At 56.5% G+C, this 27877-nt stretch overlaps 2 protein-coding genes across 3 annotated transcripts; both read right to left on the minus strand.

Moving 5' to 3' along the window:
• Positions 1–511: 511 nt before the first annotated feature.
• Positions 512–4453, minus strand: MFSD10 (major facilitator superfamily domain containing 10). Of its 2 annotated transcripts, XM_082838098.1 has the most exons (13): positions 4394–4453; positions 3746–3963; positions 3548–3644; positions 3205–3308; positions 2762–2920; positions 2516–2677; positions 2087–2195; positions 1857–1968; positions 1490–1598; positions 1307–1397; positions 1134–1181; positions 966–1055; positions 512–760 (listed from the first exon to the last, which is right to left on the minus strand). In XM_082838098.1, the coding sequence occupies exons 2-13, from the start codon at positions 3917–3919 to the stop codon at positions 648–650; spliced, it is 1368 nt and encodes a 455-aa protein (XP_082694224.1). In that variant the 5' UTR covers positions 3920–3963; positions 4394–4453; the 3' UTR covers positions 512–647. The 2 variants fall into 2 exon arrangements, with proteins under 2 accessions (XP_082694224.1, XP_082694223.1); XM_082838097.1 differs by having other exon boundaries at positions 562–760; positions 1134–1397.
• A 2710-nt stretch (positions 4454–7163) lies between these two features.
• On the minus strand, positions 7164–27839 carry NOP14 (NOP14 nucleolar protein). The gene is made up of 18 exons (XM_082837711.1): positions 27595–27839; positions 24767–24901; positions 24127–24268; positions 20875–21017; positions 19917–20051; positions 18861–18983; positions 17958–18089; positions 16980–17238; positions 15987–16117; positions 15361–15446; positions 14344–14479; positions 12852–12953; positions 12198–12351; positions 10435–10594; positions 8351–8498; positions 7724–7842; positions 7426–7581; positions 7164–7272 (listed from the first exon to the last, which is right to left on the minus strand). Exons 1-18 carry the CDS (start codon positions 27787–27789, stop codon positions 7173–7175), a joined length of 2556 nt encoding a protein of 851 aa, XP_082693837.1. The 5' UTR covers positions 27790–27839; the 3' UTR covers positions 7164–7172.
• Positions 27840–27877: the final 38 nt, after the last annotated feature.

Consider the following 27877-nt stretch of genomic DNA (forward strand, 5'->3'; position numbering starts at 1 on the left):
CCCTGCCCCAGTGCCCGCTTCTTCTTCCACAGGGCGCGGAGGGCAGGGTCCAGGCGAGGTGGTGGTGGGGGGGGCAAGCGGAAGGGTCGCTCCTCCCCAGTCTGCCAGGGTGCAGGACACCCCCCATGTACCACCTGGTAAGCGCTGACCCCGGGGCGGGGGCAGGGGCGGCCCTTCATCTGCCTGTCCACCCCTCCCTACAGTGCAGAAGGGAGGGAAACGGGCCTGGGCAAAGCCTCGTGCTCTTCCAGACCGTGGAGCTGTAATGTGTGTGCAGCTCAAGCTGCTTCTCCTGGTGCCTGGGGGGGGTGGGTCTCCCTGGGCAGTGGGTGTGTCGAGGCAGAGCTGTGCACTGGAGGAAGGCACTGGGTATAAAACAGCTGCTTTATTTGGTCATTCAGAGGCCTGGCTGAACACTGTGTGTCACTAAGTATAAAAGACAAGTGAACAGAAAGCCTGGAAGGTTTCGGAGTCTGATCCCAGCAGGCAGGTCCACACAGGAGTGTCACAGACACAAGTGCGAGTCCTGGGCCGCCCCAGGCTGGGGGGCGGGGAGGGAGGGGTCAGGCGGGCAGTGGGGAGCCGTCCTGGCCCAGGCCTCCCACTCCCTGCGTCGGCTGCCCCGCTCTGGGGTAGGCGTGGCTCAGCTACTCGGCCTTGAGCGTTGCTGCCGGTCTCAGCTTCCGCAGGAGGGAGAAGGGGAGCAGGAAGAGCCCCGCGCACACGGTGTAGCAGCCCTGCGCCCCGGCCAGCCAGTACGCTGTGGAGACAGCAGGGGGTGATGGCGACGGTCCCCGCCCAGGTCCCTGCCCACAGGACAGCGGGGCTGAGCCAGGGGTTCAGTAGCTGGGACCAAGGCGGCCAGCAGGGGCTGTGTGGCCTCCAGCTCGGGCCAGCAGCCCCCTGGCCTGGCGGGGCCTCTCCAAGCGCCTAGCACGCCCCGAGTGCTGTCGCGCGGCTCTCACCTGAGGCGGCCACCATGGGCCCCAGAGCCCTGGCCAGGGCGCCCAAGCTTCGCAGCGTGCCCATGACCACGCCCTTCTGCCCGGGAGAGCCTGTGGGGGAAAGGGGAGAGGCCGTCAGGTGCTTGTGGGCCGCCCAGGGTGACCTCAGGCAAGGGAAGGGCCTCTCACCATAGCTGGCGACCACAGAGGACAGGCAGGGCACCACGATGGCAGCGGCTGGTAGGGGACATCAGGGAGGCGCCCGTCAGCCTGGAGGAGGGGCCGACAGGGGTGCGACCCTCCAGGATTCCCGGCCGCCGGCCCCTGACCGCACCCCCGCCAGCCTGGGCAGGGCCACTCACCAAAGGAGTAGAGCAGCAGCCCCAGGCCCAGCACGGGCAGCGTGTGCCCCCAGCCGATGAGAAGGAAGGCGGGGACGAGCAGCAGGATGGCCTGCGGGCGGCACAGCTGGTCTCAGGACCACCCCGCTGCCTCTGCAGAGCTCGGGGCGCCGCCTGCCCCCACGCCCAGGGGAGCCCCCGTACCCGCTTCACAGCTGCGATCTCCCCGCCAGGGCTGATCCGCCGGGCGTAGGCGCCCTGGATGGTGGCCATCGTGAGGCCGATGAAGAAAAACATCTTTCCCTGCTCTAGGCTGGGAGGGGCGAGCTGTCAGCACCCCTTCCCTGCTGCGCCCGTGCTGCTCACACGGAGAGCCAGGCAGCCTGGGTGACGGCCCGTGCGTCACCCGTCCTCGGCGCGAGGCACCGCCCGCCCCGGGATCCCGGGCTGGGCCCCGGGGGACAGGCCAAGGTGGGAGTCAGCCCTGAAGCAGCAGGGCTGCGGGGCCTCGGGATGGGGAGAGGGCAGGGCGTGCCCAGGCAGGGTCCTGGCAGGGGCCCCACACTCCCACCTGCTGAACTGGAAGCGCTGGTGCACGAGGAAGCTCAGCGTGAACTCCAGGCCCGAGAACAGGAAAAGATAGAGGAAGTAGACCAGGCCCAGCAGGCGCAGGCTGCCCAGCCCTGCGGAGCAGCGGAAAGGCACGTCAGCGGAAAGGGGGCCCCGAGCAGCTGGGGGGGGACGCTGGGCAGCCCGAGGGAGCCACAGCCCCACCCTCACGAGCGGGGGCCTGCTCCTTACTGACTCCGGTGGGCGGGTCCGGGCCACGTGCCACGGCTGAGAAGCAGAGCAGGGCCAGAGGGCTGAGCAGGTCAACAGCAGCTCGGAACCCCAGCGTGATGGACGGTGCCTGGGGGGGACAGGATTGAGGAGCCTGCGACGAGGCTGGTGGCGTCCCCAGGCCTCGCAGCCTGGGGTGGGGGGCTTGACCCGAACCTGCTTGGCCCCTGCCCCCTGCAAGGCCCTGGCAGGCCCGGCCCTCAGTCCACCTGCCAGGCTTTGGAGGTGTAGGGGGTCTGGGGAACGCAGGGGCCCCAGGAGGCGCTGTGGTCCCAAGAGCGTCTGGACACCAGAAGCGGGCAGCTCGGCCTCCCCAGCACCTGGGCCCGCGACGGGCCTCCCCGCAGGCCCCGGAAGCGAGCCCCTGTGCCTGTCTGGCTCCCACCTTACCCGCTTCTCCGGGGGCAGCGTCTCTGGCAAGAAGCAGCAGATGAACAGCAGATCAGAGACCGCGAAGAGCAGGGCCAACCAGGGCGCCGTCTCCACGGGCAGGGAGGCGCCGAGCATGGGGCCCAGCGTGAAGGCCAAAGAGAAGGCCACCCCGATGACCGCCTGGGGAGAAGACTGCCTGAGCCAAGCAGGGAGACCCAGGTCCCGGAGCCCCTCCACCCACTAAGCCCCCCAGAGTGCACTCACCATGCCCCTGCTGCGGGCAGGAGACGAGCCCAGGTCGGCGACAATGGCGGTGGAGAGGCTGACGTTCCCCTTGCTGATGCCCCCAATCATCCTGGAGGCCAGGAAGGCCGCAAAGCTCTTCGAAGTGGCCCACACGGTATACGAGGTGGCCAGGCCTGCCTGCCTCAGGGCGGGGACCAAGGGCAGGCATGGTCACTGGAGGCCAGGAGGAGCCCACAGCGGGGCCAGCGAGCCCGAGCAGTGCCCTGGGACCCTGCCCTGTTCTGCAGCATCCAAGGGCCACTTGTGTTCCCAACGTCCCCGTGGCAGGAGCAGCTCTGGCACAGCCTCGCTTAGCCACAGAAGCCACTGTCCCCCCAAACACCACCCCCAGGGGGCAACGAGGGCCAACGAGGGGCCCTGCTGGTGGGCGGGAAGAAGCTCCCGTCTGTGGGCACCCGTACCAGGGACAGCAGCATCACCGGGCGCCTCCCCAGGCAGTCAGAGACGGCCCCCGTGAGGGGCGCTGAGAGGAACTGCAGGAAGCAGAAGATGGAGCCAATCAGACCTGGAAGACACAGAGATCACAGTCACCACACTGCCCAATCCCCAAGAGTCGGACCATGCTGGGCCCTGCACCCCCAGGCCGTGGACCTTGAGCTGAGACGGCCCCAAAACCGCCCACCTGGAGAAAGAACAGACAGTACCCAGGAGCGAGAATATGAGGACCGGGACCTGGGACTGAGAAGGGAGGGACCAGGAAGGCAGGACCCGAATGGGCCCCCAGCCCCGGCTCAAGAACCATACCTCCGAACAGGACGCTGTTGTACCTCTTCTCGGCTGGCATCCCAATGGCTGAAGCAAACCAGTCCACCCCGCGCTGCCACGAGCCATAAAGAGGATCCTAGGGCACAAGGAAGTGTGACGGGCTAGGGAGTCCCTGAGGGGCTTGGAGCAATGGACAGCCATCGGGGGTGAAGCGGCATCGGGACCGGGGGTGCTCACCTGCGCACGGCCGTGGCTCTCCAGCAGCGCAGGCAGCAGGGGCAGCAGCAAGGTGAAGGCCAGGAGGTCCAGCAGGAGGCCGAGGAACACCACAGCGATCACTCGGGTTTCGGGTGCCGGCTGCTGGTGGATGGGCGGGCGCGGGGTGCAACTCCCGCCGGCTCCCCAGCCCATGATGGGGGCCGCTCCGATCCGGCCTGGCTGAGCGTGTGGCGGCTCTGCAAGACGGCACGTCGTACGAGGGCACGTTTGGGTACCCCAGCCCCACACCCACCTACCTGGGGGGGAAACAGACCCCAGCTCCCGCCGTGCCCCAAACCCGCGAAGAGCCAGCGAGCGCCTAAAGGGTCTGCCTGCCCCGTGACCCAACACAGGAGTCCCTCTGTGCACCCTTCCCCCGACCCTGGGCAGCAGGAAACGCAGGCTGCGGGCGTTACGCAAAGAAGCCGCAGCCCCGGAGGCCAACCGTCCCAGGGGCCGGGGTGGGGCATCGCGGCTCCGGTACCTCCCCGACCCCGCCGCCACCCCACGGTCCCGGGCGGAGCGGCTGGGGAAACTGAGGCCCGGGCGGGCGGCGGGGGCGGCCCCGCGAGCCGGAGAACAAGACACCCGCCCATCCCTGGTCGCGCGCCCCGTCCCGTCCTGCACCTGCGGGTTCCGCGCTCCGCACAAACGGACGGACGGAAGGAAGCGGAATGGACCGGCGGGCAGACAGCGCACGCCGACCACGCCACGCCCGCCCGGAAGTGGGCGTGTCTCCCAGTCGGAAGTGGGCGGCCCTGCGCGCCCTCTTCCGGCCGCTGGGCGGGGCCTCGTCCGGTCCTCCAAGGCCGCGCGAGTCGGCCCTATATCGGGTCCGGCAGCGGCTTACCGGCGGGAAGGGATCCAACCGGAGGCGCCTGACAGGCCACAGTCCCATTTGCCCCCGGACACTGCGCCCGAGTGACGACCCGCCCGCTGAGGACCTCGGGGTTTTGGGCGCTCCGTCTGGAGGGCCGTTGGGCGGGGTCCACCCTGACCGGACCCTCCTCACATCGTCCACTCCCGTCCAAAATACGCCCGCAGATGCGCGGGGCGCGGGTTCGCCCACCCTGGGGCCTCGGCCGGGCCGGCGAGGAGGAGGGGGCGTGAGGTCAGGACTTTCCGGTGCCCCGCGGTCAGCGGGGAGGAGCAGGTGCCCCCAGGGCGCGCTCGGTCCTGGGCCCGCGCCGGGGGAGACCTCCCGGCAGCTGGAGGTTCTGGACTTCTGGACCTGCCAGCACCTCCTGCTTCCCTTCCGTCCCTTGAAATTCAGGCGTCTGTGGCCGAACTATCCGGAAGGACAGTCCACCCTGTCAGCTCAGCACTCATGCACCTCTCCGAAAACGACACTAAATTTCAAACATCCAAGTAGTCACACTTTGCCTAACATATATTGTTCCACCTACGACCAAAGAGAACACGTGTTAGCTCTCCCTGAGGACACGCGTTCCTTTATGGAGGCTCAGGGGATGCTCGCCTCTTCCACCTGAGCCGTGCTACCCCCCCTTAGAAGCCTGCACGTGACACAGCGGAGGTAAGAGCTGGTGGGCGCGCGGCAGAGGGGAGGAAGAGCTGGGCAATATGTCGGCAAATGTACTCACATGGAAACACTCTGGCTTCATAACCACCTTCTTCCACGACCCCTTCTACACACGCCCCTTGGCAAGGAGTAGGAGGCAGGGTTGGGACGGGCCATCCACATGGATACTGACATTTCCAAGGACTGTCCCTGCAGTCGAGTGGAGAGGCCAGGGTGGGCAGAGGGGGGTGTGCTCGGGCGACCCAGGACCCAAAGCTGGGGCTTTATCAGCTTGTTGCTGGCACGTTCCACCGCCACAGAACTCAGCAGCAGACCCCCCCCCCCCCACCCGGGATCAGCGGCTTGGCGAATTTAAGTAGCAACAGCTGCAGGAGGGTTTACGTGAGGGTGGAGTCTCGAGTCTGCACGATGTTAACAGCAGGCCAGGCCTACACAGCGACGTGAAGCCAGCCCCGTCTGTGGCCCCGACACCTGCCAGGGCCTTCGAGATCTGTGGAGCCACGCCCCTGGCAAACACCTATCTCTGAACAATCCTAGAAAAAAGGTAAAGATGCAGAAATCTCATTCCAACGTGGTCTCATCTGTCCCCTCCGCCTGCCACCAGGGGGCGCTCTGGCCCTGTCCCTCTGCCCTTCTGAGCCCCAACACGGCCTAACAGCGCCCCAAATCAAACTCCCGATTCTCCCCACCAGCCTCCCTGTTGGGGGAGCCAGAATCAGTCACCCTCTTCCCACACGTCCAGTCTGGCTAATCCTCCAATCTCTCCATGGTCACTTCTGTGGCTGTGACCTCAGGGATGGGCTTCATTTTCTAAAATTTATTCCTGGCTCTGTTGGCTCTTCGTTGCTGCGCGGGCTTTCTCTAGTTGCGGCGAGCGGAGGCTACTCCTTGTTGCAGTGCATGCGCTTCTCATTGCCGTGGCTTCTCTTGTTGCGGAGCACGGGCTCTAGGCGCGCAGGCTTCAGTAGTTGTGGCTCGTGGGCTCTAGAGCGCAGGCTCAGTAGTTGTGGCGCACGGGCTTAGTTGCTCCGCGGCATGTGGGATCCTCCCGCACCAGGGCTCGAACCCGTGTCCCCTGCATTGGCAGGCGGATTCTTAACCACTGTGTCACCAGGGAAGTCCCAAGGATGGGTTTCTTGATTTGAGTGTTAGGGCCACCCGGCAGGGCTGCCAGCTGAGGGTGAGGCCTCTGCCACGTGCCACATGGTCACCTGGGGTGTGAGGACCAGTGCCTCACTCTCAGAGACTGGGGGCAGGGCACGGGGGCTGGGGGACTTGCCCACCTCTGCACCCCCGCAGGGAGGCAGCATTCTGTGCAAGGCCGTAGCCCCAAGGGCCGCGAGGGCGGGCAGGTGGCTCCTGTGTCCTTATGAAGCCTCCTGGGTCAATGCAGATGCAGCCCAACCCCTCCTGCCTTCACAGCGGCCTGGCACTCCAAAGCATTAATCAATACTGGGTATGGATTGGGGCAAAGCCGATCGTGGCTGCTGGGGTGCCGGGATTACGGGTGATTTCTAAACTATGTGCAAACTTGCTTCACTGATGACTGAAAATTCATGTAACATTAAGTAACACTGAATTCTACACCTCAAGGCAAATATGCTTGGTTGACCAAAAACATTAGCCTGAATCCCATCAGTCCCAAGCCTCGTGATTAACTGAGGACTGTCTGGAAGTGAGGAGTAGAGGTGATTCACAGTTTATCGGCATGTAGCTCCCACAGAGGCTTGGCCGTGTTCCCAAAGTGCAATATGTCAGGAGAGGCGTTTTAACATGAAGCGAAGTACAGGAAAATAACTTGACGTTACAGCACCCCTTACGGCATTCATTACATAGCATCTCCTTGTCTGATTCATAAAACATAATTTATTTTTTGAACTTCTTCCTCTTCAGAGCCTTCCATTCACCTTCCTGTGTGGCCAGGCTGTTAAAAAGCTGCTTCACTTTTCGTTTTCTTTCCGCGTCCCTTAAAAAAAAAAAAAGCCCATTTTTGGATACATTTTGGAGGACATCTTGCCCTTTTCCCTATCTGACCCAATAGTGGTTCACATCCGCGTGGCCCGCCCTCACCCCGGCCCAGCACCCACACCAGCCCCTGCCAGACCCCGTCGCCCCTCACCGTTCCATGATCTCCGAGAGCTGCATCCGGGCCAGGAACTGGTTGTCCTTGCGGATCTCCCGGACGGCGCCTTTAAACTCTCGCCTGTGCTTGTGGATCAGTCTCTTCCTCTCCTGCTCCTCCTTTGTGCAGCCCTGCTTCTTCCCAAACTCGAGGCTGAAGGTGCAAAGCCGGCCGTGAGGGCGCAGGGTCTGTGCACCCAGAGCCTGCCAGGCCTCCGGTCAAGGCCACCCCCAGCCACAGCCCCGGACTCCCCAGGCCCCTCTGGGGCTGGGGTGCTGGGGGCCTCCGTACTCACACTTTGACCAGCCGGGGGGTGAACAGCTTCAGCGGCACCGGCTTGCTCTTCTCACAGACCAGCGGCCGATAGTGCTTCGGCTGCTTTTCCATTTCCGTCAAAATGCTCCGACTCAGCTCCTGACACGTGAGAAAAGCTGACACCGCCGGGCCTGCCCACCGTGGCCTCCGGAGCTCCTCCCTCCGGGCCGCCCCTTCCCCGGGGCCCGGCGGCTGCAGGTGCAGAGCCACTGTGCCCAGAAGGCCCGGCTCTCACGAAGCTTCCACCTTCCTGCAGCGTCCTCGTGGCATCTGGCCTGGTGGGACTTCAGACCCACAGACCCATCGAGCAACAGAACGGTCTCTCCCAGAGGAACGTGGGGAGCACACGATGGGGACCAGCCCATTTGTACAGAGGGGAGCCCCCAGGCCAAAAGGCAGGTGCCCCTCATGGCTTCCTGTCGCCTGGTGCAGGGCAGTGGGACCATCCTCAGAACCCGAGTGACCTGGGAGGGGCGTGGGGCCTGGAGCCGCTGCCCAGGCTGAGGGGGGCGGCCGGCCTTGACTCCTAGCGCTGGAACCCCCGTGACAGAAACGCCCGCCAGCCTGCCCCAACTCCGGGACACGGCCGCGCCATGGGAGGCCTCACCTGGAGCTCGGGCGGGCAGCTGCGGGCTGCCAGGTGCTCCATCAGGAGGGCTCGCAGGGGCTGCACGATGTCGTGGAAGGAGGGCAGGGTGCCATAGACGGTCACACAGCGCTGCACCAGAGCCAGACACACGGCCAGGCAGGACAGCCTGCATGGGTGACACCCGGCCTCAGGCGAACAGGAAGGAAGGGCCCCTCCCCGTCACCAACAAAGCCCATCATCTTGGCAAAGATGAAAACCTTCCACTCGTGGGCCTGGGCCGCAGGACCCTGAGGTCAAACATCTGCCCTGGGCAACGGCTGCAGCCCGATGGCTGATGGGATCAGGAGTTAAAGAAAACATCCTGCTTCCCTGAATAGGAAAGAACGTTGCGGGAAATGCAGCAACAACTTGGAAAGAGTACTTGGTGTTTTTTGTTTTTTAAACAGAAGAAAAAGTTTAGTAACACATATACATTTCTTGGGAGAGACCCAAGAAAACTGACTCACTCACTACAATGGCTGGAGCCCTCATCTTAAATAAACCCCGTTGTAGTTTTTAAATTACTAAAACTATTTCCAGTATCAAGCAGATACACTTTGAAAATCACACACATTCTGGGAAAGTTAGGTTTTCATGGGAAAAAACGGCCATCAGGATGTGAACAGACATTTCTCCAAAGATTATGAATGTACAACAAGCATGTGGAAAGATGCTCATTACTAATCATTAGGAAAATCAAGGCAGAATCGTAATGAGACACCGCCTCATACCCATGAGGATGGCTACCATCAAAAATCCAGAAATTACTAAGTGTTGACAAGGATGTGAAGAAATTGGAACCCTCAGACGCTGTTGGTGGGAATGTAAAATGGTACAGCTGTGGTGGAAAACAGCATGGAGGTTCCTCAAAAAATTAGAAATAAAACTGTCATCTGACCCAGCAATTCCATCTCTGGGTATAAACCCAAAAGAACTGAAAGCAGAAACTGGAATAGATACTTGTACCCCCATGTCCACAGCAGCCTTATTCAGAATAACCAAAAAGTGGGAGCAACCCAAGTGTCCACTGATGGATGAATGAATAAACAAAATGTGGTCCATCCACACAATGGAGTATGATTCAGCCTTAAAAAGGAAGGAAATTCTGATACCTGCTAAACATGGATGAACATTGAGGACATTACACTCAGTGAAATAAAATAAGTCACAAAAGGACAAATCCTGTGATTCCACTTATATGAGATGCAGCAGAGGAGTCAAATCCACAGACAGAAAGGAGGATGGTGGGGCTTGGGGTGTGGCGTGGGATTAGTCTTTAACGGGGACAGAGTTTCAGTTTGGGAAGATGAGTAAGTTCTGGAGATGGAGGGTGGTGACGGTTCCTTAACAGTGTAAATGTACTTAAGATGCCACCGAACGATACATTTAAAAATGGTTAAGATGGTAAATGTTATCTGCATTTTAACACAATAAATAAATGTCAACAAAAAAATTCAAATAACCATAATTTTTTTAAAAATCAGAGAATGGAAGGACTTAGGAGAAAAAGTCCTAGTCCCCTCCTCATTCTACTTCTACAGACTGCAGGATGTGACCCCACAAAATCCCCTTGTTGAAACCGAACCCCTAACGTGGTGGTATTTGGAGGTGATTATGTCTCCCAGTCCAGGAACACAGACGTGTTTCCATTCGTTCACGTCTTTGTTAAGTACTTTCAACAAATGTTTTGTAGTTTCCATCGTACTAGTCTTCCACCTCCCTGCATAAGCTAATTCTTAAGTAATTTTATTCCTTTTGATGCTATTGTAGATGGGATCATTTTTGCAATTTCCTTTCAGACTGTTCATTGTTTGTGTGTAGAAATACAACTGACTTTTGTACGTTGACTCTGTATCCTGCTACTTTGCTGAATTCACTTATCAGATCCGATAGCTCTTCTGTGGAACCTTTAGGATTTTCCACATATAAAATCATTTCATCTGCAAACAGAGATAACCCGGGTGCATCTTCAAGGCTGGGTGCTGGGTCATGTCTGGCTTGCAGCCTGGCCTCTCGGAGGTCTAAGCTGGCACCACGGCCCGGAGCCCCAGGCCCGCACGTACCTGGTGTGGTTGGCCTCTGTCTCAGTCTGGGCTTTCAGTCTTCCTGCCCACTGGAGGGGGAGGCTTCTCCTGTGCCACGTGGTCGTGGCCTCCTCGTCAGAAACCACGAGCAACTCCGAGTTCTTCCCAAGTGCTCTGAAAGGGTGCACCAGAGTGTAACCTGGATTCCAAGTGGGACAGGGACAGAGTCGGCCTCTGAGGCTACCGGGCTCGCAGGGCAGGCTCTGCAGGGTGAAGCCTTTGGAAGTTCATTCTAACAAACACGTGCTGTGCTTACCACCAGAGACGAGCGACAGCTTTGACAGGGGTGTGTGGGCCAAGTCCAAGCTCAGACCAGGCCCCTGCCCTCGTGGGCAGACTAGACTGAGTATCAGTAAGAAGCGACGGACAAAGGAAAAGCGGAGGGTGAGGCGGGTTTGTCAGGAGAGCTGGGGCGGTGGGGCAGGGTGCAGAGCTCACCAGGCCAGAGAAGGCCTGCTCCAGAGACCCGGGGAGTGAGCAGGACTTAAGCCCACCGTTACTCAGAGGAGCAGTCGAAGCAGACGGAAGGGACTGCCGGGGAGGGCCCAGGCCGGGTGCGGTCCAGGCACGGCAGCGTGGGCGGTGGCTGGGCAGAGGGTGGGGGGCATACGGGCGACAGCCAGTCTGCTGACCAGTCCCGACTCCAGCGTCCAGTGCCCTCCACCGGGGCCCCTCCTCCAGCACTGCAGCCACCCTGACGTCTCCCTGGGGTGTGGCTGTCCCCCCCGTGCCCATCCCCACGGCTGGCAGAGAGGAGCCCACAGCGTGGGGCTCAGAGAAATCAGGCAAGTGTCCATGTGAGGTTACGAGGAGAAAGTGGAAGGGCAGGGAAGGGAAAAGGAGGCCGGGAAAGCAGCCCCTCTAGACACGGAGGAGCGAGGGGACAAAGGTGGGCAGCTCCTGGAGGGCGAGGGAGCCGTGAGTGGGCAGAAGCGTGGGGAGGAGTGTCGGCATCCTGTGTGGGGGAGGGGAGGGGAGGGTGTGATAGTTCAGAAGAGCAACAACTGCTGAAACCCTGTCAGAATACTGCTGTCCACGATCTCCTTCCAACATTCAGAACATCGTAGGAACTACAGGAGCGGTGCTGCTGACTAGAGATACACCGTGGGCTACGCCAGTTAAAGTGTTCTTGTTGCCACATAAAATGAATAAAAACAAAAAGGTAAATCTTTTTTTTTTTTTTGGCGGTACACGGGCCTCTCACTGTTGCGGCCTCCCCTGTTGCGGAGCCCAGGCTCCGGACGTGCAGGCTCAGCGGCCATGGCTCACGGGCCCAGCCGCTCCGCGGCACGTGGGATCTTCCCGGACCGGGGCACGGACCCGTGTCCCCTGCATCGGCAGGCAGACTCTCAACCACTGCGCCACCAGGGAAGCCCCCAAAAAGGTAAATCTTAATGGATGTATTTTATTTACCCTCCCCCCCAAATACTGTTTCAACACACAGTCAGTACAGTAAACCTCAGTATTTTATATATTTCTGGTAGGTAGTCTTGCCACCTGGGGGTACTTTACACTAAGCTCAGACTCCCCACACGTGGAAGTGGGCTACTGTGCTGGACAGATAAAGTGGGATCCTGATCCACACAGAGGGAAAAAAGGATGCTACTCTGCATGATGAGACTTGAGACTCTTTTGTCTTCTTTCTAACTTCCCCACATCCTAAGCTTTCTACAATGAATACCGATTCCTATTAAAAGTCTAAAGTACAGTATATTTGCAAACGCTGCCTCCAATCAACTCACCTTGGCTCTGCTTGTTGGGAGTTGCGATGTAAAGAATCCCAACAAGAAAATTGATGAGCTCAGGTATGAACCTCTGGGACAGAGACACATAGTCCAGGAACACGCAGCACACGAAGAGCCCCTTCACCACGTCCTGGAGGGACTGGATGGGACACTGGCAAAGGAACACAGGGCACAGTGTCCACTTGGGAACAACATTCACAACACTGCGCCAGGCAGACAGCCTGGCTTCCGCGGGAAGCCGCAGGCCCCGACCTTCCTCTGCACAGAGGGGAGCACCGCTCCCACGGCAGGATCGAGGTGCGTGGCATGCAATCAGGCACAGAGCCCTGTGACCGTAAGGTCCCACCCTTTCGGAGTGGAACGCTGATAACTGCCACAGCAAGTGGGCACCGATCACATGCCCCCTCAAGGAAAACGGAGCTATTTGGACTTTTAAAGCCAAGAGGGGAACAGAACCCCAAATCAGACATGATGCCCTCATGCGCTTTCTGGGGTCACACCCTCTGCCACCTCGCCCGGGAGCTCTGGGAAGGAGCTGCTACGCAGGCCTCGCTGACGACCCTTTCCTACTCCTGCCCCAAGGAGGGCCAGTCTCCGCGGCCCCGCTCAGCCCCAGGGAGGGCTGGCTCCGATGGGGAGGCCCTGACGTACCTTGGTTAGCAGCTGGCTCAGACACAGCAGCGCAGGCGTGACCACCGGGTGCCGGAAGTCAGAGGTTGGAAACAACATCCCAGCAACTTTCAAGTAAACGAGCTGGAAAGAAAGCGCCACCACACGGGCTAAAGAAGGGAGACAGCCTGACGCACCTCTGGGCTGTTCTGCGGAGACCAAGACCACCACCCGCCGGGGGCGGGGACTGCAGGCTGCCCGCGAGCACCAGGCCCCAGACGCTGGGAGCCAAGCGGCCGAACATCACCCTGTCAGCTCACCACCAGCCACTCAGAGGAAAGTGCACCAGCTGGTCACACACCCTGGGACCCTCACCCTCGATTTGCCTTTAAAACCCCTCCCCTGAGGCCCTCAGGGAGTCCGTGTCTCTTGAGCACGAGCTGCCTGCAGTAAACGCTGCACGTTCCTTCCCCACAACCTGGCACCAGTCGGCTGGCTTTGCTGTGCGCCGGGCAAGGGTGGGCCCCAATTTGGTTCAGTAACAACATCAACTCATGAATCCTCACGCCAGCCTACGGGACAGGTACCACTGAGCCATCACTACCGCCTACAGCCGGGAGAGGCCAGGCCCGCGCAGCCCAGGACGGAAGCCCGGGCAGCCTGCCAACCCCCCTGGCCTCCCCACTACTCCTCGCCAGGGACAGGCTCCGGGGAGGCAAGGCTGGATACCCTCGGCCACAGCTCGGGCACCCACCTACCCCAGGTCACACAGAGAAAGGGGCCGAGGCCACAGACACTGGCTCAGATGCCTTCCCAAGGAGTCTATTGACCCATTGACATAAAGCCGAAATTTTTTTTTTTTTGCGGTACGCGGGCCTCTCACTGTTGTGGCCTCTCCCGTTGCGGAGCACAGGCTCCGGACGCGCAGGCTCAGCGGCCATGGCTCACGGGCCCAGCCGCTCCGCGGCATGTGGGATCTTCCCGGACCGGGGCACGAACCCGTGTCCCCTGCATCGGCAGGCGGACTCTCAACCGCTGCGCCACCAGGGAAGCCCTAAAGCCGAACTTTTAAGTTCCTGCCAGTCGCCATTAGTTCATTTCAACACGAAGACCAGAAAATGGAACGGACTGAGCAGTACTTCTTCAGTGACCAGAGCTGACGACACGGCCCACGGCTGTCGTGAAACGGTCAGAAACCTCAGAGAGGTCAGAGGTCGCTGTGCACAAGCAGGTGGAGCAACCAGCCCACAGGTTCAGGTCCTCAGGAAAACACACCCCGGGTCTGCCATCAAGACTAAACACGGCACCGTTCACGGGGAAGTCAAACCAGGAACTTTGCTCCTGAGCCCACATTAGCTAGTTGTTAACAGGTCAGCAGTCCTTCCAGGCCTGGCCCAGCGTGCCCTCCAGATGGCTGCGGAGGCTCTGGGGCAGACCACCCTCTTGAAGCCCCCAGCCCCTCCGTGCCATGGCAGCACACTGGACAGATGGCGGCCGCGGGTCAACGGCCAGATGAGACACGCCCCTGGCTTACCACGTCCAGGCCCGGGAAGGCCGCCCGGCCTGTGGTCTCAACCATTCCTTCCATGTCGTGCATGGCATCTCGGAGGACAAATTTCACGGCGCTGCTTGCGGCTTCAGGAAACATCTGGCAAAGGTTATACAACTGCCTGTTCATCAGAGACATGTCAGGGGAGAATGTCCGTAGGTAACAAAAACATAGAAACCCCCTCCAGCCACCCACGTTTATCATCTTCCTGTGAAGTCACCTGCCGGCTGAGCTGGAGCTGGAAGCCCCTGGATGAATGCACTTTTCCTTACTGACACCTGGCTGGCCGTCTCGGTGATCCAGGTAGTTTTCCTAATAGTGTTTTATAATAACCTATAATCATTTTTGCTATTTGCTAAGAACCTGGTCATAACTTCTCAGTACTGGTGGCAGAAGTAGCTCTGTTTATACAAGTAATAGCACGGGAGGCATATTCTAAGGGCCAGACGTGGCTGACAGTCCTGAACCCAGTGGTACCTCACAAGCACTCCTGGGGGCAGAGGCTGGCACGGGGCGGAGGCGTGTGCAGGTGGCCAGCCCGAGGGTACCACCAGGCACCTGCTCTCACGGACCCTCCCAACTGAGCACCCTGCCTGCTGCGCCCTGCTCCAGCCACCACGGGGCCAGGAGCCACCATGCTGCTCTGCTCTCACGGGGCCTGGTGCAGAGCCCGGCCCGGGGACCCCGCGCAGAACAGCAGCAGGCAGGCGAATGAAACAGAAAATTCGCCGTCAAATATTAATAAACTGAAGGGGCCCTACTGTCTTAAAGTCGATTCGTTTGCAGTTAAAAGCAGGTCCCATCTCTAGGGCAATGGGAGCAGCGCGTCAACACGACTTAGGAGCAGGATGGCGTACGGAAATCACCGCAGCTGTGCGAGCTGTGGGTCCACTGGCAAGGCTGCCTTAATAACTCCGAAGTTATTCTACAACCTTACTAAAAGGCACAAAATTTGTTCAACTCAGCCCCACGTTCCAGATAAGGCACCCCGTTTTCACTTACACAACCAACTTATTGATTCCGCCAAGGTCTGGAGGATCACTTGTGGCCAAATCTCCGACGTATTCCAAAAGGAAGCCAAACAGTTTCTGCAGGAACAGGGTTGGGGCCAGAGCTCAGGGCTGAGCCCAGAACGGAGCCGCGGCACAGCACGCCCTGCCCCCTGTGCCCCCGCACCGGGTGGGGCGAGGGCCTCAGGGCCAGCGAAGGGGGCGTGTGACCCAAGGCAGGCACGGGGGCAAAGAGCACAGGGTCTGGGTGCTGCCTCGGCCGGCGGGCAACGCCTCAGTCCTAGACCAGGAGCGCGCCGGCCGGGCGCCAAAGAGGACGAGGCACGTTCCTAGCTATCTACTTCCCCAAAGCCTGGCTTTGCTGCCTGACGGTGCGCGCGGTGGACTCAGTGTAAACTGAGGTCAACAGCTCGGCCTCCTCCTGGGCCTGTCGTGGCCCTGGAGCTGACGCACACCCAGGCCTGGCTCTCTGCCCCCCGACCCACACCCCACCGTGAAATCTTGCGACCGTAAGCACGGGGTGCACTTCAGGACCACCAGCTTCACGGTTACGACGCCCACACAGACCAGGGCTCTTCCCTGACACTCCCAACACTGCAGACAAACGACTCAGCGTACTTGTAGTTTTGCTTTGTTTCCCACTGCGAGACTTGGATGGTTGCATTTCTGAATTCTCTCCACAACCAAAAGCTGCTCTTCCGTCGATCTTCCCGATAATAAAGACTTCAGTTCCTCGTAGGATTCGGGAGCTATCAAAATAAACACAAAACACACTCCACGCTTAACTTGTCAAATGAGAATTACACTTCTGGTAACGGAGATAAAAACTGAACACAAATTAAATAATAGAACTTCTTCTACTTCATCCAAAGAAATACTTCCGCCTGTTTTATAGAACCACTCATTTTGTGTAATTACCACACTGCTTCTAACGTGTGCCCACGTGCCCACCAAGGGTGAGGCTCGAGGAAACTGGGCTGCCTGCAACAAGCCTCGACGAAGAAATGACCCCAAGCTCCCCTCCAGGAGGAATCCCGCCAATGCCCGAAACGGGGAGGGAGGAAGGGACAGTGCGCGGGCGGGGTGGCCGCCGGGACCGTTCAGAACAGGCTGGAAGCTGGAAGGAGCCCCAGGAGCAGAGCAGCGTCACGCCTGAGATGCCCCCGGCAGCCAGCTCCACCCGCCGGTTCAACCGCTCTGGAAACGCCCTTAAGTCGCAGGACAGCTTAGGCCTCGTACTGGAACCGGATGGGGTGTCTGCACGTGGGACAGAGCAGCTCACCGTGTGCTACATGCCATGTCACGGGGCCTGAGCCCGACTCCGCGGCCACCCTTGCCCACGAAGGGCTGACTTGTCAAGCGGCAGGGACCTCCACCGGCGGCCTGCAGAACTGCTGCAGTCACACAGCAGAGGCCGACGTGCTGCCCAGAGCACTCGGGTCAGATCCCAGGGGCGTCGCGGAGAAGGATGACCGTGCCTGTCTGCCAGCCAGGACAGCACAGACGGGCTGTGCCCGTGTGTCCAGGCCCGTACCCTGTCCCACTCCATGACGCATCCCGTGAGGCAGACGCCACCAGGTCACTGCGGTCACTCCCCAGTTGTCTGTCTACCTGCGAACATATAGGGCAGCTCGGCCCTGGCAGCCTCCCGGTCGTCGGCTGTCGACCGCTCCCCGGGATTCAGACGCTGCTCCTCCTGGGTCCTCTCGCTCCCGTCCTTGCTCTGCACGTCAGACTCCAGGCCTGAGGGGTCGTCCGGGCCATCGCTCTCCTCTGGGTCCCCCTCGCTCGAGCCTTTGCCCTCTTCCCCTTCGCTCTCACTGCTACTGGCTTCCCCGCTCGGCTCTTCCTCGATGTTCATCTTTCCATCCTGGGAACAGAGTGTGGGAAGCAGCGGCATCACTCCTCAGGGGACAGCAGCTGGCACAGCCTGTGACCATGTCTGAGGGCCGTGCACGTGCAGACACTTTATGCTACTTGTCTGCCAGGAACACGCGGCCCGGTGCTGCACCGTACACGGGCGTGGGGCCTCTCTTCCACCTCCTTCGGGGCTGCTACACGTCACGGGGCTAAAGGCCTGGTAACCGCAGTCCCCACACCCTGCCGCCAGGACTCTGGGCAGGGCTTGTCTCTGCTGGGGAGCGGCGGGGGTCCAGGATGCGGAAGGCGCCCCAGCGGACAGGCTCCGTCTGCTATGAGTGTCTGGCAGCCCCAGGAAGCTGGGGCTTCCTGGCATGTGGGCTGCACGCGGAGGTGGTGGGACCTCAACATCGGAGGGTGACCCCTGACGACTCCCCCAGATAACCCAGTGTTTTGCGAGCACCCAGTTTCCCGTCTTGGAACCCTTTCTGCTCGAGACTCCTGGCCTTCTCCTATCTTCCTGCCGACGCTCTGAAAGGCGAGAGGAGTACAGAGCTAATGGGGCTCGCGAGTGAAAAACCTCACCAACTTTGGAAAGAGCCACAGAGAAACTGCTTCTAAAAGGACTCACAATTTCCACCTGTGGTAAACCTATCACGTGAAAAACCAGGAAATGTGCTGCTTTAAATTAAAAAAAAAAAAGAAAGGAAACGAAGGCAAACATCTTACTTTGTAAGAAAGCAAACGCCTGTCATCTTTGTCTAGTACGAAGCCATCACTTAAGTCATCCGCCGACATGTGTTTCGGTCTCTTAATATGCTCATCCTCCTCCTTTCCAAGCATCCTCCGGAGTCTTTCAGCCTGAGCAGGAAAGACAGAAAAGCTGTCCGCCGTGCTGTGAGCACGTGGCGGGGACGCACGCTCCAGGCTCCCTCGGCCAGCACAGCTGCTTCAGGCCTGCCTTCTGCTTTCTTCAACCAGACATGCAAACCCTTGGCAAGCATCGTGTGGAAGACTTATTTTAACAAAAATAAAAATACTGCGGCAGAAATATGTTCCCGTGACAAGGAAGGAAAAGCTGTCACCCTGAGGGCTTTCTGGCCAAATGATGGTGGCTAACCATCAGCTTCACTCACCACCAGGCCCCAGAAGAGGAACAGGACACCTTACACTGAGGTCTGCATCCATTTAACAAGCAGCTCAGCTACTCTGTCCCTCTGAACCATGCAATGGCCACAGGAGACGGCCCACGAGGGGGGTACTGAAAAGGCCAGATGCACGACAGTATGCCTCCACTTCATTTTTGTTTTGTAACGTAAGGAAATTTAAAAAACCTTTAAGAGAAAAGAGGTGAAAAGGTAGTGCAGTATATCGCTAGCAGCTGTTCTGAGGTAAAGGGATTAGAAAGAAAGTCATTTTTAATTTGTTATGTTGGGTATTATCTATATTTTTTTTCCCTTTTATAGTTAAAAAAAATAAAACAAACAAACTTGTTTAGAGGCTAAAAAGATTTCACTGGTAAAACACAGCACACCTCCAGCCCATTGAACACAACAAGGTGGAAAGGGCCTTTCTGGTAGCAGCAGCTTCCCAGAGCAGCCCTGACCCTGCCTCGCCCCACCCCCTAGACACCTCCAGGCACTTGAGCCGCTCCCGCTCCTCCTGGGCCAGCTCCTCCTCCGTCTTCATCCTGTTAGAGGGCGGCGCTTTCATTTCAAAGCCGAGCTCACGAACCATCATGTCGTATGCGTCAGGCTAGGGCAGAAAGAAGAAATTGTTTTTTTAAAGAAAAGACCTGCATAACGAGCTTCCTGCACATCCCAATTGTGGCTGGACATCTTTATGGAAGAAGCTAAACCACGGCCTAAATCTTTTCTTCTTGTGTGACAGAGGCCCGTTCTAATCAGTCTCGAGGACGCCTTTAGGTCACATACAACTATTTGCTCCTCGAAAATTCTTAAAGTATATCTGCTTTAAGAAAACTAAAGCTTGGGCTTCCCTGGTGGCGCAGTGGTTGAGAGTCCACCTGCCGATGTAGGGGACACGGGTTCGTGCCCCGGTCCGGGAAGATCCCACATGCCGCGGAGCGGCTGGGCCCGTGAGCCATGGCTGCTGAGCCTGTGTGTCCGGAGCCTGTGCTCCGCAACGGGAGAGGCCACAACAGTGAGAGGCCCGCGTACCGCAAAAAAAAAAAAAAGAAAACTAAACTTTGCTCATCTAGGCATTAAGCCCCCCAAATGGGATTTTGGGGGAAGCAACAGTAAGGTCGACTCACAGATGTGCAGATGGCCACACGGCAAGGTAATCTGGTGAATCCAAGTATTTTCTAGAAACCAGCAACTCAAACGAATGCACCTTCTCTGACAATTTAGACTAAAAGCAATGCGGTAGGAACCAAATATTGTCCAGGGGGAAAAATAAATAAATGTATATATCAATACACATACCAAGTCTGCTCATACCAAGAAACAACCATTTTCTTTACTTTCATTATTCTGGAGTAGATAGTGAAGTAACTTTTAGTCTATTTCCACCCTGATGTAACACACGTCAGATACCTCAATATAAAAGTTTAACAGAAAACTTAAGTCCTAAAAGGGAGAACAGATGTCTGGCTCCCCCTCTTCTGCAGAGAAAGGCTGGGTCAATGGTCGTGAGCCCAGGCTGCCTGTGAGGTGCTGACCCCACCTTGGGTTTCTCCTTTCCACCTCTGCTCTCGGATGTGGGTGTTTTACGGGCCAGGAGAGTCTGGATTTCTTTCCAGTCTTGGTCTAGCTTCTCTGTGAGTTCAAGGGCGTCTTCTCGTTGAGCCTGTCTCTCCCTCTGGGGAAAAAGAACAGAAGGCACCCCATTACTGCCGGCCTCCAGCAGACGTCCAGGCCCCACTGGACAACTGCTCAGCCTAACATGCCGACGGGGAAAGAGACCACGAGAAATCAGCATCTCAGGATCCCATCACGCAGAACGAACTTCCTGCTGTAAAACTGCTCTTCTAGATGCTCTGAGCAGTTTGCCTTTAGCAGAAGCAGTGATGTTTTGCGACTCTTGATACGTGCCAAAACACTAAAACCAACCCTCCCCCCAAACCAAAACCAAAACCCCAAGAAACCATCAGAAGTACATGCTTGGGGCTTCCGTGGTAGTGCAGTGGTTAAGAATCCCCCTGCCAATGCAGGGGACACGGGTTCGAGCCTTGGTCCAGGAAGATCCCACATGCCACGGAGCAACTAAGCCCCTGCGCCAAAACTACTGAGCCTGTGCTCTAGATCCTGCGTGCCACAACTACTGAAGCCCGTGTGCCTAGAGCCCGTGCTCCGCAACAAGAGAAGCCACCGCAGTGAGAAGCCCACAAACTGCAAAGAAGAGTAGGCCCCACTCGCCGCAACTAGAGAAAGCCCGCGCGCAGCAGAAAAGACCCGACACAGCCAAAAATAAATAAATAAAATTAAAAAAAAAAAAAAGAGGAAGTACATGCTTGATGAAACTTAAAATGCATTTTGTATTCCTATTCAAAGTGAATGCTTTTATTGAATTCATAGAAAATATTAGACACAGCCTAAACTGCACAGGGAGAAAAGACTTGAAAGTGTTCAGCAGCGAGCCTGCGGGCGGTGCTGCTCCGCAGCGAGAATGGCAGCGGACGCACCTTCTCCTGCCTTGATTTGGCGATGAGCTCCTCGATCAGCTCTTTGCGTGACTTCGGCTGTTGCCCCTCCTCGCCGTGCTGTTGAGAGGTCTTCTTGTGAAGCAGCCCACCACCTCCTCCAAAATGGGCCGCTGTCAACTCAGCTGCAGACAGAGAGCAGAAAACCCCTCTGTGAAGCCAGGCCCGGCTGCGAAGTGGGTTTTGCAGTCGCTCTGCCAACGTTTCTCCAAGCACGGTCCTAAGAGCAGACTCCACGTTTAAGAGAAAACTCTCACCCACAGCGGGTAAGACTACAGGCACAGCGACACAAACCCCCAAGATGAGCCCCTCCGAGAAAACCCAGAGGCATAAAAAGACCAAACAGCTGTGATCCAAGTGACTGGAAACACCAAGAACCTGTTTTCCAATGTGTTAACGTCTCACAGAAGATGGGCAAACGCAAACTAGCTCGCGCCCGAGTCCTAAGAGGGCATGCCCAGGACCAGGGCCACTTCACACCCTCCCTGTGTCTCACAGAAAGTCCCGGGGGCAGGGGGCGGAGCCAGCTACTAGAGTCACTGATTCCTAGGCTGCCTGATCTACCAGGGAAGAAGAGAGAAAGAAAACACTGGGAATCGTCGATTTTGGAATAGAAAGAAACTTTAAAAAAATCCAATTTCTTGGAAGAGAAAACAGAGGCTTAGATGCTAAGCAACTGACTTCAGATCTCATCCAGTAAGAGAAACAGCTCCTGCCTGTGGCCCTCTAACCCCGTCAGGCCCACAACCCGCCGTCTGCGCCTGCGCTCCGCCATCCCCATCATGCCTCCTTCTGGAAGCTGCTCTCGCTCCCCCTGCAGTAGACTCTGGCCCGATTTAAAGGCCAACGCTCACTCCTCTGGGCGGCAGCTCCCTCCTCCAGGCAAGGCTGTCTGCGAACTTGGGCCCCCACTGCCCTCCTGATGCCTCCCCTGGGCTGACAGGTACCCCAAACACCCCTGCGCATCCTGCTTCCTTTCCACCTCCCGCGCCTACAAGAGAATTTCAGGAAGACCTCTTGGCCTGCCCTAGCCAACTCTGTCCTTCCCCACTCAAGTCCCTCCGGCTCCCGTTCCTGAGTAAAAGCCAAAATTGTTCCCGTGGCCCTGGGGGCCCAGCCCACCTGTCTGTACCATCGCTGCCTCCAGTTGCCAGGCTCCTGGCTGGTCCCAGACCGTGACACCACCAGAGGCCTGCACGACAGCCACCTCCTTTGTGACCCTAATCAGGACTACCTGGCGTGTCCCAGACCGCTCCGACTTCATTTCCCCCACAGCACTTCTACTTCCGACCGGCCTGCGGGATTTAGCGATTATTTAGTTTACTGTCTGGGTCTCCCCAGAAAACTGAGCTGCAGGTAGGTTTTACTCACTGCTATTTCCCCAGAACCAAGAGCACTGCCTGGCACATGGTGAATAAATGAATCAGTGACTGAGTGATTCCTCTGCTTCCTGCAAAGTTTAGCATATTAGAAAACACTATCATTTAGCATTCTACTAATTCAAGATTGTTTACATATTTTCTGAAAATAAAATTTACAAAACATTAACTAACGAGGTGGTATTATATAAAAGATTCCAAAAAGGATTCTCGGAGAAAAGAAAAAAAAAAATCCATCAGTGTGTTTACACTGATGATAGGATTTAATTAGAAAACTAGGGTTGATTTTTAAGATGAAATTCTCCTAATCTAGGAGAACATATAAACTATGTAGTTGAACAAAATAGAATGTTTCCTAATGATTCATTTTAAAAGGTACGGCAAATATATTTATTTTCAAATATAAGAGGTTACCTGGAAATGTGCAAGTCCCCTGGATTCTCATGAGCTCATACTAAACATCAGAGGAGGATAGGAAACCTCAAATAAACAGTTGAGTCCCCAGGACCCAACACCTGGCAGAACGGGAATCCAACTTCTCCTCTAGTCAGCCTATCATACCAACGAGGCCGAGGCCGACACCTTGTGATGAATGACCAGGCCGCCAAACGTTAAGGGGCCACGGCAGTCCCCTTCAGTGACGGTGAAGGTGAACGTGTTTAAAGCGAGGCGTGCATAAAGTCCTGAACAATGGAAAGTGCGAAGAGAAAGGCCCTCAAGGTGAACTGTGTTCCCTCCTCAACCACGAAGCCTCAGCAGAGTTGTGGTCCGCCTCCCGGTGCTGTGGACAGAACCACGGGCTGCCCTAATTCCTAGGCCTTCTGCCCCCGCATCACCCAAATACCAAAAAGCAGTCATGGGCTTAACGGCTTGGCTTTCCACACACCAGAAAAACCGCTGAGTCAGTTTTAGTTTTGTACAGCTTTGTTCTGAAGATGCTGAATAGAGGATATTCTAAATCATAAGGATGCGAACTTACGACACGACCGCAACTTTACAAAAGGGCCCAAGATGATCAGACCTGAACCGAGTCCTAACTCAGTTCAGTTGTATATCAGTGTTAACTAATGCCATGGTTTAACCTGCTTCGTTATTATCTATAAATAAGAAGCTCAGGACTTCCCTGGTGGCCCGGTGGTAAAGAATCCTCCTGCCAATGCAGGGGACACAGGTTCGAGCCCTGATCTGGGAAGATCCCACATGCCGAGGAGCAACTAAGCCCGTGAGCCACAACTACTGAGCCCACACGCCTAGAGCCCGTGCTCTGCAACAAGAGAAACCACCGCAATGAGAAGCCTGCACACCGCAACGAAGAGTAGCCCTGGCTTGCCGCAACTAGAGAAAGCCTGTGTGCAGCAACGAAGACCCAACACAGCCAAAAATGAAATAAGTAAATAAATAAATTTTAAAAAAGAAATTAAAAAGAAGAAGCTCAATGCTATTTCCCCCACAAAACTGTCATAAGCGGTTCCAGAGAAAACAAAGACTAAAAGAACTAAGTAAACACTGTTAGTGCACACATTGGGTCAGAACTGGTAACAGTGGTAGCAAAGCACTGTGGGTTAGTACAGAAGAGCTGTCCTAGGGGTTAGTGAGGTGGGTTTTACCCACAACTCTGACTCACGAGTTGGTCAAATCATATTGTTTCTCTGAGCTCACCGGGTAAAATGAGCTGGGGTGGAGTTCAAACAAGAGGAGGGATACTGAGGTGCTTTCTGTGACAGACAGACAGCAGGCTGTCTATCTTATCTACATATACACATTCTTAAAGATCTACACCTGCATTTTCTAGGTGTGCAAGCAGGGCAGAAAGAACGTCAGTGCTAAGCAGACTGCCCCTGATCCCAGGCCTCACCCGACAGCACTCCTCGGTCCTCGGCATCGCTGTCGCTATCGACAATGTCATTATGCTTTTCAATGTCTGCCAAAGACTGGCCGTAATGAGTCAGTTCTTCATCTTCATTTAGGTTGTAGATGCTTTTCTTTTCGTGTTGTCGCTGACAGAATAGAAAAAATGAAAATCAGTCTCCTAAAATTTCCACATCCATTTAACATCAAAAAAAGAATGATTTTTTTCCCCATTTTTGTGCAATGTGACAGTGTAGCTTTAAGATTATTCTGAATCATTTGAGCAATGATTCGGATATAAACAGAACCCACAGAAGGTAAATAAATCAATGGGTCACCCTAAGGCACTGGGAAATCGTGCAGCTCTACCCACCAGGCATGCTCCACAATCCACTCGACCCAGTTGAAGGCAGCAGTTTAGTCCAGAACCCCAGGACGCATCACTGCCGGGCACTCTGGTTAAGATATTTATCCACCTAACTGGTATGTGCAAGAGGCTGCTTCCCCCTTGGTCTAGACAGGCAAGATACACGACTGAAGACCCACCCACTGTGCACTCACAAAAGTATAAACAAACAAGGGGGAAACGGCCTTCTCTTTGTATTTGACTTCTGTGTAAAACTACAGCAAAAGACTGTTTTCCATACCTGTTGTTCCAGAGCAAACCTCTTCATCATCTTCTCCTCCGGGCTTATGTTGCTATTGTATTCTCCAAAGCGTTTATCTCTAAATATGTTGGACTTATCCCTTTCTTTGTATTCCTTTAGCAAAGTCTGGGTGCGCTGAAAAACAGATCATAGAACAATCTCTCACCGGTCCTGGCAACTCTGAGCTCTGACAGCCTGGCAGTCTTAGTCACCAAAGGGGAGGTGCTTCCACAAGGGGACACAACGCTGGCTCTAAGGAACTGGAAAATGCCATTTTCTATGCCTCAGGCCACTGAGACAAACAGTCCAAAAAAGGCCAATCTACTGGCTGGAAAGACTGATCTCAATTACCAAGGAGAAACTGGGTCGCTGCCATACAACGGCAGCAAAGAGGATGATGTCTGGAACCCAGGGGATTCTCTAGGGTGTGTGTTAGTACTTCCATGCCTAATACCAAAGGTTAAAGTAAAATGATGGCAACCAAAAAAAAGCAGAACAATCAAGCAGAGGTCACTCCACCCAGGTGAAGAAGCCAGAGGAGTTCAGGTTCTAGCCGAGTAAGGGGAGCAGGGAACAATGATCTGAGAGGCCATTTATGTCAATGACGACGTCACGATCAATTACAGACACAGACTGCAGCAGCACTGCCTATCTGCCCTTTGCTTGTTATATACGTGCCATTATGTGTATATACAGCCAGTCTTTGCTATTTTCAGATTCCGTATTTATGTATTTGTCTATTGGTAAAATTTACGTGTAGCCCCAAACCAATACTCTCAGCACTTTCTGGGTCATTCATGGACATGCATGTGATGCCCAGGAGGTGCCGTCGAGAATGAGGACTCAGAACCCCACCAGCTGAGGGCTTTGGGAAGCGCCTACAGCCTCACCTGTAAAAAGGAGAGAATGGCAGTTCCTACCTCAGGCTCTTAAGGAGAAATGAGAAAACTGAGGCTTACATGATAAAGGAAAACATGTCTAGTCTGGAGCCCATGCAATGCCCATCCCCACATCTGCCCCCACAAGCCTGCCCTGGGGTGTGTGATGCAGGGGTGCATCGGAGTCGGCTATAAGTTTGTCTTGTCTGCTATTACTGCCAGCTCCTTGCAATAAGGACGATGTTTGATTCAATTCAAAGATCAATTGGGGGGACTTCCCTGGTGGCGCAGTGGTTAAGAATCTGCCTGCCAATGCAGGGGACATGGGTTTGAGCCCTGGTCCAGGAAGATCCCACATGCCGCGGAGCAACTAAGCCCGTGCGCCACAACTACTGAGCCTGTGTGCCACAACTACTTAAGCCCGTGTGCCTGGAGCCTGTGCTCCACAGCAAGACAGGCCACCGCAATGAGAAGCCCACGCACTGCAGCGAAGAGTAGCCCCTATTCACCACAACTAGAGAAAGCCTGTGCACAGCAACGAAGACCCAACGCAGCCATAAATAAATAAATAAATTTATTAAAAAAAAAAAAAAAAGAAAAGATCAGTTGGGGTTTCCCTGGTGGCGAAATGGTTAAGAATCCGCCTGCCAATGCAGGGGACAAAGGTTCGAGCCCTGGTCCGGGAAAATCCCACATGCCGTGGAGCAACGAAGCCAGTGTGCCACAACTACTAAACCTGCGCTCTAGAGCCCATGAGCCACAATTACTGAGCTCACATGCCACAGCTACTGAAGCCCGCGCACCTAGAGCCCGTGTGGTCTATAACAAGAGAAGCCACCGCAATGAGAAGCCCGCGCACCGCAAAGAAGAGTAGCCCCCTCTTGCCGCAACAAGAGAAAGCCCGCGTGCAGCAACAGACCCAAGGCAGCCAAAATAAATAAATAAATAAATTTATATATAAAAAAAGATCAACTGGATTACATGCTGTGGGACAGACCACAGATTACGAGCCCATGAAGGCAGGGCCAGGTGTTACTTTACCTTTACCTCTCCACCTGCTAGAACACAGCTTAAACGTTAAGTGCTCAGTGGCACATAAAGGCTTCACAGGTGTCCAAACCCAGTGCAAACCCCAGCCTTTACCAGCTGTGTGACCCTGGGAAATTTACTTGACCTTTCTGTGCTTTAATCTGTTCACTGACTTACTAATGTCTCCTCCTCAGAGTAACAATAAATATCGTTAAACAAACCAATGAGCATGTCTCAGAAGCTGCAGAGAGAATGCCACCCGAACTGAATTTCAAAGTACAGAATACTCTGGAACCGTAAGCACAGAAAAGCTGGAGACTACGAGACTTTCCAAGACGGCAGCATTTCAGTTACCCTGCAAGGGACAAGGTTGTGCGCTTCAAAGGAGCGATACATTCCTTCTTCAAACATCTACTGAGCATGTAATCCCCTATCCTGTCCCTAAGCAGCGGAGCTCAAAGTCTCAACGAGGGCAGGTTTTAAGAGGTTCGCACAGGGGCCGCGGCAGCGCGGAAGTGATGAACTCTGCCTGAGTTGGACTTGTGTGTGGGTCTCCAAGGAGGGACGGCGGTTTTGCAGGGGAACGTCGTCCCCGCCCACGCAGAAGCAGAGGCACGAAGATGAAAACAGTCCAGCTGACACATGGCATACACGATACACGACGTCTCACTGCTCCAGGCGCTGTCCCGAGGACTCTAAGTGGACGCTTCCCATCCTCCCGGCGGCCCTAGGATGTACGTACCACCATCATGGCCGATTTACAGAAGGGAAAAAGGGCACCGGAAAGTAAGTCCGTAGCTCGCCCAAGCCTGCCGGCGGCCCCTCGGTGCCGCAGGGGTTCGAGGAGCAGGGCCGTGGGTGGTCCCGGCCGGCAGGCGGGGCCGGGGGGACCCACCCCGGAGGGCCCGGCGCCCCGCTCACCTTCTGGAGGGCCCGCGCGCGCGACACCCCGGGCAGCCCCACGTCGTGGCGCGTCTTCCTGCCCAGGACCTGGAACTTCTGCCGGTTGACTTTCACCTCGAACGGGTTGGCGCTGGGCCTCGCCCGGCAGCCCCGCGCGCCCGCCGGGGCCCCGGGGGCCTTCCCGCGTGCTCCGGCAGACCTGGTCTTCCCCATGGCAACACGCGCTGCACCTCGGGGCGCTGATGAGGAGGTGGCAGCTAGAGCGCGCGCTCCCTCCGGAGCTAACGCGCGGCCCAGCAGC

The sequence above is a fragment of the Leucopleurus acutus genome (assembly GCF_964270905.1).
Source record: "Leucopleurus acutus genome assembly, chromosome: 4".
Taxonomy (NCBI): Eukaryota; Metazoa; Chordata; class Mammalia; order Artiodactyla; family Delphinidae; genus Leucopleurus; species Leucopleurus acutus.

Bases quoted from the DNA above. Each gene is read 5' to 3' on its own strand.
- MFSD10 (XM_082838097.1), bottom strand. From the start codon at position 3,919: ATGGGCTGGGGAGCCGGCGGGAGTTGCACCCCGCGCCCGCCCATCCAC. The intron at 2,678-2,761 runs GTGAGTGCACTC...TCTTCTCCCCAG, and splicing joins CTGCCCGCAGCAGGGGCATG to GCGGTCATCGGGGTGGCCTT. The intron at 2,196-2,515 runs GTAAGGTGGGAG...TGTCCCCCCCAG, and splicing joins CGCTGCCCCCGGAGAAGCGG to GCACCGTCCATCACGCTGGG.
- NOP14 (XM_082837711.1), bottom strand. From the start codon at position 27,789: ATGGGGAAGACCAGGTCTGCCGGAGCACGCGGGAAGGCCCCCGGGGCC. The intron at 16,118-16,979 runs GTAGACAGACAA...TTATTTTGATAG, and splicing joins GCTGCCCTATATGTTCGCAG to CTCCCGAATCCTACGAGGAA. The intron at 7,582-7,723 runs GTGAGTACGGAG...TTGCACCTTCAG, and splicing joins ACCCCCCGGCTGGTCAAAGT to CCTCGAGTTTGGGAAGAAGC.